Source organism: Schistocerca serialis, chromosome 2, assembly GCF_023864345.2.
Source record: "Schistocerca serialis cubense isolate TAMUIC-IGC-003099 chromosome 2, iqSchSeri2.2, whole genome shotgun sequence".
Classification (NCBI taxonomy): domain Eukaryota; kingdom Metazoa; phylum Arthropoda; class Insecta; order Orthoptera; family Acrididae; genus Schistocerca; species Schistocerca serialis.
In genome coordinates this window covers 801204527-801217845 of record NC_064639.1, presented here as the reverse complement: position 1 = coordinate 801217845, position 13319 = coordinate 801204527, and the positions used below count along the sequence as shown (strand labels likewise).

At 39.5% G+C, this 13319-nt stretch overlaps 1 protein-coding gene across 1 annotated transcript in view; it reads right to left on the bottom strand.

Annotated features, from left to right (window-relative positions):
* LOC126455715 (SUN domain-containing protein 2-like) overlaps positions 1–13319 on the bottom strand; it is a 183356-nt gene that overhangs the window by 126855 nt on the left and 43182 nt on the right. The window contains exon 4 of the mRNA XM_050091485.1: positions 4223–4323. Coding sequence (XP_049947442.1) covers positions 4223–4323 — 101 coding nt within the window. The remainder of the gene's footprint in view (positions 1–4222; positions 4324–13319) is intronic.

The following is a 13319-nucleotide window of genomic DNA, read 5'->3' as shown; positions in this document are numbered from 1 at the left end:
CAATAAGGCCTTTGTCAAAACTAGACAACACACACACATGCAGCTCCAGCTCCAGTTGCAAGAGACTGTGGTCACATATGTGTGAGTTGCATTTGCATGAGTGTATCATGTGTGTACATTGTCTATTTTCGACAAAGGCCTTGTTGGCCAAAAGCTAACTCTGAGTCTTTTGGTTGTGCCTTTCTGCAACTCACCATCTCCACTTTATGGTGAGTAGCAACTATCCTTTACATTATACTATAAACAATAATTACTGGAAGTTGAAAAGAAATGACAATAAATATACAACTATGTGGGAAATAGATGGGTTGAAGTCAGATGTAGTGTGAATTGATGAAATTTGGAGGCAGAAGAAACAGGTATGTTTGTTATGAAGAACAGAATGACAGATAGTGGCAGCTATAAGATTTACTATGTAGTAAGTTCTATGACAGCTGGCACAAATGACACTTAGTTGTATGTGTCCAAAGTAATAAATTCAGTGTCATATATAATGAAGATTGATAAGACTGATACTTTTTTATTATAGTCATTAGTTTCTAAATAGTAGTTGCGTAGTTACATAATATGAAGTTTTTGCATGACACCCTGAATTATCTCCCCTCTAAGTCAATGTTCTGAAATGTAAACTACTGACATGATGCTGAAGTTCAATCTTTAGTTAAATTCCAAGTTTTACAAAGAGGAAAAAATTAGCACTGTTTTGAAATTTTTTAGGATTGGAATATTAATTTACTAATTAATCTGAATCATATTCACAGATCTACAGACTTTCAGTTGAACTTCAGCACTTCCAGGGCATTATACATTGTTGTTGCTGTTTACAGTCCAAAGACTGATACAATTCTCAGTGCTAGAGCAAGCCTCTTCATTTCTGCATTAACTATGCCTATTGCAGTCTTTGTCTACTCTCACTTTCAATATGGGTGTGTCTCTTTCATTCTTGGGCCTGAGTGACCTGCCCTTCCTTTTAATCTTTCTCACAACATTCCTTTATCCTCCTTAGGAATGAACTATTAGTTCTGAAAGTTCACTTATACTTTTATGTGTGTCTACTGCCAGAGCTATCAATTTTGCCTTTAATTGGTAAGTACTGGCTTGCAATTCTGTCTCATAATTTATTAATTTTCTCAACTGAATGTTCACTGCTGCAAAACTGCATACGGAGTAATGAACCCCAGTCAAAATGGTACTCTACTACTATGGAAAAAATTTATGTACAATTTATACATCGTATTAAGAACAAAAAATTTTTACAAATTTATAGTAGCACTTGAAACACATATTTTACTTAAATTATGCTGCAAAGTAAATAAGAATTTACTGGCAAAAATTTATTGATATATAGCCAAAAGGAATGTTATGATTTTAACTTCAGAATGGAAAAATAAAAATGTTAGTTTATGTGCCCTGTACACAATTGTGTATCTACTTAAGAAGTTCTTTAGAAATATATGGTTGTGTCATTATTGTATAATTGTGCATGGACAATCAGTATATGATTAGCAGATATTGTAAATTCATATTCTGTTTCATTAACATACGATTTTCATGTATACATTAAAAATACAATCAGTATAGGGTTAGTAGATACTGTTAAAAAGGTGGGAATGTTTCATCATTATTTATGTACACATCAACATTTATTTTAGTAACATACTGGTACACAAGATACTTCATTTTGCTCATGAACAGAAAAATGAAGGATCATCATCTTGCACGCCAACATTACAGGGATGACCAGTAACAAGCTGACAGTATTCCAGTCACGTGACTTGCTTTTTTCAAAAGTTACAGAAATGATTTTTCTCAAATGCAGCAATTACCTCTAAGATAATCATTCACATAGTAGCTGCTGATAATGGTTTATACATGAGGACAAATTACTGCTGATCTGGTACAAGGGACTCTGGCCAATGGAAATGCTCACAGAAGGGACGATAGACTGCTTAACTTTCGATTTCAGACTTTCTTCAGAGCTAACAAGAAAATATGCACACAACTTATCAATACATGACAATGACAACAGCAATAAATGGGGCTACCAGAACAAAAGGAAAATAGTGCTGCATAAAATGCATCTAAAATCAACCATGAAAACGACAATACGAGTTTATAATAAAATGATATATAACAAGCCTATCCCTATGCAATTCTGGAGTACAGTGGATGGAAATAAGGCTGTAACTAAGCACAACACACACATATTTAGTTCTTACAATATTCTGTATGGCAAAGCATGCTTTCTTAGTGTGATTTCATTGATTTATTTCGATGTTTGGAGAGCCATATTTCTTGTGTCATGTTTACTTATCATCTTTTCTGCTGAAAGCCTAGGTGTTCATATTTTTGAGTTACTAGGGAGAAACATTGATTACTTATATGACTAATTATGTTTCCACTTACCAGTTATTAACAGAGAAACTGTTAAAAACTCCTTATAATTATTGTTTATAGAACTAACTGATTATTCAAACTTTAAAAAAATGCAATTATTATTCGATGTAAACTATTCTACACATATGAATGGTACTCTTATCATATGTCCATGTAAGAATTTTCTATCTTTGGTTTTCGTTACTCTTGTTGGAGACAGTTGGCAGAGAACAATGGAGGAGAGAAGCCATTTCATAATTATGGTGATGATTGGATGTAGGAAGGCAAGACTGTAAATTGTCTCCAATGCACCCATATAAAACATATTCACAATGTATGAAAAAATAAGAAAAACTGTTATGTGCTAAATCAACAGTGAGAGAATGTAAACTATGGTGATTTCAATTGGTGTTTTATTTTGAAGAATTTAAGATACAGGGTGATTCAAAAAGAATACCACAACTTCAAAAATGTGTATTTAATGAAAGAAACATAATATAACCTTCTGTTATACATCATTACAAAGAGTATTTAAAAAGGTTTTTTTTTCACTCAAAAACAAGTTCAGAGATGTTCAATATGGCCCCCTCCAGACACTCGAGCAATATCAACCTGATACTCCAACTCGTTCCACACTCTCTGTAGCATATCAGGCGTAACAGTTTGGATAGCTGCTGTTATTTCTCGTTTCAAATCATCAATGGTGGCTGGGAGAGGTGGCCAAAACACCATATCCTTAACATACCCCCATAAGAAAAAATCGCAGGGGGTAAGATCAGGGCTTCTTGGAGGCCAGTGATGAAGTGCTCTGTCACGGGCTGCCTGGCGGCCGATCCATCGCCTCGGGTAGTTGACGTTCAGGTAGTTACGGACAGATAAGTGCCAATGTGGTGGCGCTCCATCCTGCTGAAATATGAATTGTTGTGCTTCTTGTTCGAGCTCAGGGAACAGCCAATAACATGCGTGCTACATTTTCATCACTCGTTCTCGGCCGTCCAGAACTTTTCCCTTTGCACAAACACCCATTCTCTGTAAACTGTTTATACCAACGTTTAATACCCCACCTATCAGGAGGTTTAACACCATACATCGTTCGAAATGCACTCTGAACATATGTCGTCGATTCACTTCTGCCGTACTCAAGCTTTCTGTTGAGCGGTCGCCATCTTAGCATCAAATGACGCTGACGCCTAGTCAACAGCGCCTCAAGCGAACAAATGTACAGCTAAATGAAACTTTATAGCTCCCTTAATTCGCCGACAGATAGTGCTTAGCTCTGCCTTTTGTCGTTGCAGAGTTTTAAATTCCTAAAGTTGTGGTATTCTTTTTGAATCACCCTGTATATCTGCTTATATTATTTTGAGAATACAACAGAACTGCATTATTGTCAGTTTTGGTGAATGATGAATTAAGCCAGACTACTAAGACCAAGAGGAAGATTAATTTATTGTTCTTAAGCACTTTCAAAAGTCAGGCACACTCTGGGCAAAATCATATCTTGTTTTATTTCAGAATGATGAGTAACAGTAACATCATCAACAACTAAGAATGAGTATAATTTTTAATTACTGACTTTCACAACATGCAGTGTTAATGAAATAGATCTAGTACCTGTGCCTTGCACCTAATCTTAATCAATTCTTCATCTTGTATGCACTGACAGAATTGTGGTAGTTCTTCAATTATGCCAGTTATTCAGCAATATTTCAATCACATGACAGCATAGGGTGGCCTTAGAAGTTCACTTAGATTTAGATTAGATCATATAAGAACACATCACACTTTATTTCTGAACTATCCATATATATATATATCCTTCCCATCATGAATACAGGAGTTTACTCACCGAAAGTTGGTTCAGGCTACTTGAAATTCCACCTATCTCACTCTCTATTTTACGTAACACTCTCGAATAATAATGTTCAACCAGTGGACATGCAACAAGTACTGAAAAAGAAAAGGTAATGGGCTCATGATGTAAACTAGTTACTAAATAATACAATAACAAGCTGAAATATAATTTTTTCTCAGTCATGTCAACTTCTAGGATTTGAACCAATTTCAGGTACAGATTGGACTGCTCATGATGGTTGGTTAATGATACACCTTATTGAAAAATTCTGTTAAAAAAAATAAAAAACATTATGCCCTCAGTGCACTTGGCTACTTGGTTTTTCAACGCTAACAATAGACATGGTACAGGTACAGGGATTGGACAAAAATTGGGAACATCAAAAAAAAAAAAAAACAGAGTAACATAAGAAACCTGTTGGCATTTAAAACAGCTTCCATTCAACACAGAATTCGTAAATACAGTTCTTGTATGGTTTTCAAGCGAATCTTGTATCATTCTTCCTGCAAGGCAGTTGCAAGTTCACACAATGATGATGGAGGTGAATATTAATCACACATCATTCTCTCCAATGTAGGCCACAAAAGTTCTCTGTGATCTGGTGATTCTGTTGGCCAGTGAAGATTTGAAAATTCATCCTTGTGGTCAGAAAATGATGCTTTGTGAATGGGGGCCCTGTTGTCTTGGATCACAGCATCACAACTGGGGAACAAACATTGTAATATAGAATGGACTCAATCAGCCACAATGATAACACAAACATTGGCAGTAATGTGGCCTTGCAGAGTAACTATGGGGTCCATGGAATGCCATGATATTGCTGACCAGATCATCACCGAACCTTCACTATGTTTCACTCTTGGGATGTAAACTTGGCCAGAGGTGAAACAAGACTCATCTAACCAAATGACTTTCTTTCATCACTCCACAGACCAGGTTTTATTCCTTTGGCTCCATTTTTCCTGATACAGGCATTTGCATCACTGATGATTGGTTTTGGCACTCCAATTCACCCAGAAATTTCCTGCTTATGGAGTCTCCTTCACATTGTTTTGGTGGTGACATGGTTTATGAGTGTGACATCCCATTCTGCAGTGACTTTTGCAGTGGCCGTCCTCTTATTTTTTTGTTACAATTCTCCTCAATGACTGTCTGTCATATCACTCAATACACACTTCCATCCTCATTGTGTCTCAGTGGATGATATTTTTCTGCTGTCCATGTGTGTGGTAAAAATCTTCAATATGGGTGCCTCTTGAAACACCAAACACTTTGGCTACCTTGGTTATAGAACAAGCCACCATACAAGCACCAACCAATTTGACCATGTTTGAATTCACTCAGTTCTGACGTAATACACTCACAACTACACAAAACACTGTTCTGGCCGTGATTGACACTTGCAATGTATTTATGGCATGGTTCAGGTTCCATTCATAGCCAAATACAGCAGCACAATCTGCTTGGCTAGCATCTGTATTTATGTTCAAGAATGCATTTTTCATGGTGTTGTAATATGTTTTTACAATCCTTGTACATTCTCAGCACTGAAAAACACCATTTCTATGCTGTGGCTTTGCTGAAATCCTTTTCTTCATGCAACTAAAGTATGGTACCACTGTTTTTATAATGATTTATTGCGTACAAAAGTCTATATTTCCCTATATGCTTCAAAGCCACCGTTCTATTTGGGGTCGCACTTTGACAAATTAACCTCTCTAAACATCAATTGTGGTCTTGCACAGAAATTGTGGGTGTGCTTGCATTCACTCGATATCTGTCTCTTGTATGGATTTAGTCATGTATTGCAGTTATTCAAGTAATAAAGAAAGAGCTATCTTATACTGGGACATATTGTCTGCCACCCGACCCCATCCTGAGGTAGGACTCTGCATATTAACCCATGACAACCACATATTTTTATGCCAATTTGGACACTACACATCAACAATGCAGCCATTATGCAACCACTGTGTGCTACCACTCACAGGACAATACAATTACTTCAGTTTTAGAGTGAACAGTGCTTTGTAGTCAATTCTTCAGCAACACACATTCATCACTCATGAAAGTGACATCAATGCAACAGTCCAATAGCAGAAAAAAAAGTTGAACAATGGCATGCTACCAACAGCTTACTGTGTGTTTTCATTGCCACTACCATTTCACACCAAAATCTGACATACTGAACTGTAACAATGCAGCCAGTCAGATTCGCGAATTTTTGCTCTCACTGATGTGTCCTCTGAGCATTGTGCAAAATTGTTTGACCTAGTGCTGGTATAGCCAACTGCACAATGTTTAGACATTCCTAGCATGCTTCCCACTTTGCTTCGAAGAGCAGATACAGAATATTTGTCTCTCGTACCCGTACCGATCTTGCCATGGCAATCAGCATAACTGCTCACTGATATTGCCTCCACGCACTTTAGTGCACATCCTACCCTTCCACCATTTTGCCAGACCAACCCACTTTATGGTTCATGGTAGTCAAAATAATCCTAGCCACATATGATGTCACTAGTAATGGTGCTAAATTTGCTGCATTTATCAATCACTTAAAAGAGTATACTCATGTGAAAAGTGACATTATCGTCGAACCCCCCACAGTTAACAAGTACACTGCAGCAAATTTGGCTCTCTTCCAATGCCTCTCATGATCACCAGAAGAACAGCTACAGCAAATGCTGATTCACATACTTTGAACCTTACGGGTGATCAAACTTCCATCGCAAGTGTAATTAACAATGATCATCAGTGAACATGTATCACTGAATATCATATTCAAATTATCAGACAGAATCTTCACAATATTCCAATGGAGGCAGTGCATCAATACCATCAACAATATTACCAATGAATGTGGATTGCAGCACATGCCTAGGCATGTCCAGCACATCGCTGCAGCTGAGCCCAAATGACCATGACCAGTCTCCACTGGTTTTGACATCATGGCCCCCAACAAGGGCATTGCTCTTCATGCAAACACAACAACACCCCACACACCGGGTGACATGGTTTCACACAGCATTTGGCGACAGTGTAATCATCACTCATCTTATGACTACCCAAAAGAGTCGTGGCGCGCAATAGAAAAAATGGACGAGGAGGCTATTCAAGTTGCCAATCTCACACTGTAGCAATAAATTGTCTCACATCACACGGCCACAGAATGGCTGCAGATCTTACATCCTCAATCACTCATGCCAACAATATTATCGCATTGGTTCAGGCGCTGATGTATTGCACCTCTAGCATTTCTTTCTAACGTCCCATGGCAGTTACATTATACAGCTCCATGCAGTAAATAACTCTATGATCACTGTCTATGGCTCCAAGTCTCACACACTGGATAGGGGCCTCAAAAATGTGATCACAATGAATTATCTCAATGCAAATGTCAGTGTACCTGAACTCGACACCGATTTCCTACATCATTTTTTATTACTACAGGATGCGGCTAGCAGTGCATTGATTCACTGAGACAGAAGCCGCTCCATTACCAACATCATGTGCCATGCCCTTCTGGCAGCACAGCACACCCTTGCCATGTCTCCTTCAGATGCCACACAGTGTCACACTTCAACGGACGGATGTCATTGTTACCTATCCATGATGACTTATCCACCAATGATGCACCACTTCCTTCATGCCAGCCTGTTCCACCCCCTTCCACTGAGTTGGGTGGCCTGGCAGCACACACCGACACTGCCAACAACTCTGATTTATGCTTTGATGTCCAAAACTTCTTGCCAAATGACCTGAGCATCAAATTAGTTGACAATTTTCTATTATCAAGGGAGAATTTCTGGAACAGCAGAATGAAGATGGCTTCATCAACAGTGACTTCATATGTATCTATAATATACCAAATGATGTGGACTCGGCCACTATTACATTGCGACTATCACCAAATGTCAACCACATTATCACTGCACCAGAACGTCACACCCACTCAACACCTCTTTTGAGGATTTTGATGCTGCAGGCTGACCCCACAGGCTCCACACCAGCTGGTACCAACTCAGCTTTGACTGACATCTATAATGACTCAAGCTCACCATGCATCTCCTGCCATTGGGTGTCAACTGTTTCAGCATCATTGTGGTCACCTCCCACCAGTGCTCTGCACTAAAGAAGGGTGGGGGTTGGGGTGGGGTGGGGGGTGGGGGGGTTCACTGTAGGGGTGCTGTGACCTGTTAATGTCATTGACTATTGACTGAGGTCTTGCATAGGTGATCTCTGAAACTGTAAATTTGCTTTAGTTTGATTTACATGCCCTTATCAGAAAACTGAAGCAAGAAAAAGAACAAAGAAACAATAGAATCTTAGACTTACGAAAGTCATTAGAGTTACATAAATGAGAGGCCAGAGAGGAAAGTGAGAGGAACCAGGTACGATAACAGTTTCCAGAATTTTTAATACTTTAATACAAATGAATGAGGACAATGAACATCAGCTGAAGAATGTGTATGAACAAATGAGTAAGGATAATGAACATCAATTCCAAAATGTGCATGACCAGCTGAAAAATATGCAAAAACAGCTAGAGACTTTAGGGATTGGCGAGGAAACTAGTTTGGAGTGAAACATAACAGTTTATTCTTCAAATGATTCCAAGAACTAATTTAGCTTATCTTTCACACCATGCTAAAGTTAATTCAGATCACTTAATTGACTGTTGTATCATTAGGTAGGACCAATGTAGAAATTTCACATTTTGAACACCGAAATGTAGTTTTCAATAACATCATGTCAAAGTTCTCATCAACAATACATCCATCCATTTCTAGGAACATATACAAGATGTCCCAGCTATCTTGTCCACCCAAAATATCTCTGGAACAATAACAGCTATTGGAAAACGACTTTCACCGGTATCAATGTAGGGCTGGGGCCCATGAATGTACACATTTGGAAACATTCTAAAACGAAAGCATATGTGTTTTTCAACACAAACACGTTTTTTTAAATGGACCTCCTATATTTTTTCTTCAGCAATCCATAGCATGACAAAGCAAACACACAATGGCGTTGATTGCATCGCAATATTCCAATTACATCCCGAGATATTGAGACGCGAAGTTGACGCTTGAAACACCCGACATGCGCTGCTAGCGCAAGTCCTGAGGCTCAGGTGTGAAGCCCATGCTGCCCGTAATCGCGATGTGATTGACATGCGTAATCACACTTCCATACTTATCAAGAGGTCCGAAACGAATAATATGGTCTGCTGCCACCAACTTTCATAAGCACATAATGGTTTCCCTCTTGCACGTTTCACGTATCTACGTACACAATATGAACCAGTACCGATCGGTGTACACCCGTCAGGTTGTCTTATTTATCCTGCACACCCAAAATAAGGTTTATCTAATGCGTTATATGACCCATTGTGCCCGTCGCGCAGGGCCTGGCTCTACCTAGTCAAGTGTCCAACGTAGTTCCCACTACTGCCACAGTTACCACTTCGCCTTGATTATGATTTGTGACCCATGCAAACTCCTGTACTCCACCACCCTCCGAGCATCCCATTTGTTGTTCCTTTGGCGTGCAGTACACCGCTTGCCAGTGTAGTCGTGCATCAGAGTAATCTAGTGACGGCACAGAGGTAGTACACATTGTGAATAAACGTTGTGTTGTGGAACTTATACTGTACAGTATAATGTACACACATGAAGATATGGTAGAAATGCTGCTGAACTATGGAGAATGTACGTTGATGGGAAATACATTATGAGATTGCTTGTTTGTTGATAGTACTGTTAGCGTACATTATGATTATTAAGTTAATATGTCTGTTTTCTACCCTACTCTACATACCTGTACTGTACCCTGTTGTAGGTGGTTGAAATGCTGTTCAGGCAGAACGACTGTATAGAAGACGATTCCCTGACAAGCCATCGCCTTTGCGCCGGATGCTTCAAGGATTCCTCAGAACCTTAGGCCCCCTACAAAACCTTTCACCTGACTCCATCAACCTCCTGACCCCACCGACACCCCGCACCCCTACCTTCTACCTTCTTCCTAAAATTCACAAACCCAATCATCCCGACCGCCCCATTGTAGCTGGTTACCAAGCCCCCACAGAACGTATCTCTGCCTACGTAGATCAACACCTTCAACCCATTACATGCAGTCTCCCATCCTTCATCAAAGACACCAACCACTTTCTCGAACGCCTGGAATCCTTACCCAATCTATTACCCCCGGAAACCATCCTTGTAACCATTGATGCCACTTCCTTATACACAAATATTCCGCACGTCCAGTGTCTCGCTGCGATGGAGCACTTCCTTTCACGCCGATCACCTGCCACCTTACTGAAAACCTCTTTCCTCATTACCTTAGCCAGCTTCATCCTGACCCACAACTTCTTCACTTTTAAAGGCCAGACATACCAACAAATAAAGGGAACAGCCATGGGTATCAGGATGGCCCCCTCGTATGCCAACCTATTCATGGGTCGCTTAGAGGAAGCCTTCTTGGTTACCAAGGCCTGCCAACCCAAAGTTTGGTACAGATTTATTGATGACGTCTTCATGATCTGGACTCACAGTGAAGAAGAACTCCAGAGTTTCCTCACCAACGTCAACTACTTTGGTTCCATCAGATTCACCTGGTCCTACTCCAAATCCCACGCCACATTCCTTGACGTTGACCTCCATCTGTCCAATGGCCAGCTTCACACGTCCGTCCACATCAAACCCACCAACAAGCAACAGTACCTCCATTATGACAGCTGCCACCCATTCCACATCAAACGGTCCCTTCCCTACAGCCTAGGTCTTCGTGGCAAACGAATCTGCTCCAGTCCAGAATCCCTGAACCATTACACCAACAACCTGAAAACAGCTTCCACATCCCGCAACTACCCTCCCGACCTGGTACAGAAGCAAATAACCAGAGCCACTTCCTCATCCCCTCAAACCCAGAACCTCCCACAGAAGAACCACAAAAGTGCCCCACTTGTGACAGGATACTTTCCGGGACTGGATCAGACTCTGAATGTGGCTCTCCAGCAGGGATACGACTTCCTCAAATCCTGCCCTGAAATGAGATCCATCCTTCATGAAATCCTCCCCACTCCACCAAGAGTGTCTTTCCGCCGTCCACCTTACCTTCGTAACCTCTTAGTTCATTCCTATGAAATCCCCAAACCACCTTCCTTACCCTCTGGCTCCTACCCTTGTAACCGTTCCCGGTGTAAAACCTGCCCAATGCACCCTCCCACCACCACCTACTCCAGTCCTGTAACCCGGAAGGTGTACATGATCAAAGGCAGAGCCACGTGTGAAAGCACCCACGTGATTTACCAACTGACCTCAAGCTTTAGCAATATTAATGGTAAGTAGACTACTACATAATCATCTGATTATTCTTACCACTGGGTATTGCTTTTACACGAATATGAAATAGATATACACTACATATAGGGATCTCTCAATATAGTACCAGACGCATTATCATGACTGCCATTAGGGATGAGTATAGTAACAAAACATGAAGGACCTGTGTCCATCTTCATGGTAAATTTCATAAAATGTAACTATATAAATGGTGAGGTAGGAAAATTGTGAGGAGTATTATACAAAATATATCAACTGATGCATACTTCAGGGAATAATAGCCATTGGTACAACAGCATGCTTTGCCACGTATGGAAACAAACTTATGTTAAGTTTGTGATGGCATTTTGTTTCTGCGAAATGATGGAAATCCCAGTCACTGGAAACTGTGTATTCCCTAAAAGACAGAAACTGACTTAATGTGGTACATATACAATGTATATGGACATTTTGGTATTAGCAAATGTATTAACCATATGATAAAGTTTTACTATTTTAAGAAATTACACAGAAAGGTCACAAATATAATTAAATCCTGTAGAACTTGCCAAAAAGTAAAGGAAAATAGTTTTCAAACAAGATACATGTGGTACCCAACAATATCTAAGTTGGTTGATTTGGTGGAGGGGACCGAACAGCAAGGTCATCGATCCCATCAGATCAGGGAAGGATGGGGAAGGAAGTTGGCCATGCCGTTTCAAAGGAACCATCCCAGCATTTACCTGAAGTGATTTAGGAAACATAAATCAGGATTGTCAAATGCAGGTTTCAACCGTCAAACTCCCGAATGTGAGTCCAGTGTGCTAACCATTGCGTCACCTTGCTCAGTAATACTTAAGTCATTATACAACTTGACAGCAGTCAATTTCTTTGGGCCCCTTCCAAAAGAAAGAAGCTGTGTTACATGAATTTTTGTGTTATTAGAGTGCTGATAAAAATATGTAAAACTGAATCCTATTAATGCAGCCAACACCAACATTGTAACTTGCATGTCACGAAAATATTTCATCAACACTAGAAAACCGTCAATTGCTAGTAGAAAATGGATCTCAGTTTACAAGTACTAAGTTTAAAGAGTTCTTAGTGTGGGAAGGCATTAAGCATATCATTTACACCCAAATATCATCCACAATCAAATCCCAGTGAATGGGTGTTGAAAGAAATTGGCAAACTGTGTAAAATATTCTGCTCTGATTGGCATATTTCTTGGGCTAAGCTTGTTCAGAATTTCATACAGTTTTAAACAAACTACCTTATCTTTCTACAAGGTTATCATCTGTTGAAGTTTTAGGTAAACCTTTCATAGGAGAACCTCTACAGAAATTGTTTTGTTGTCCTGCTGGTACAGTTATACAGCCAAATGCAATCTGACAGTCAATTTTTTTAAGTAAGCAAATATCAGAGTAAGAATTTTAATAAAAGCACTAGTAGACTTAACTTCTGTGTTGATGAGTTATTATTAGTGAAAGACCACTTGCAGAATTTGGGATTAAAAAGGAAATGAGTAAATTTTTTCTAACGTATGGTACCCTTGTAAAATAATTGGAATTCCACCCCCTAAGGCAATGTTCCTAGTGGATCTAATGACAGTCAAGGAAAAAGGCATATATAATATAGAAATGATTAAGTAATTCATTGAAACCTAGGGGGACCATGATCTTAAGTGGTCCATTTATTGTGACATACGTAGGTCACCTGAGTTAATCAACGCAGTACTTCTTTTCCTTTCTCCCTGCATTGAT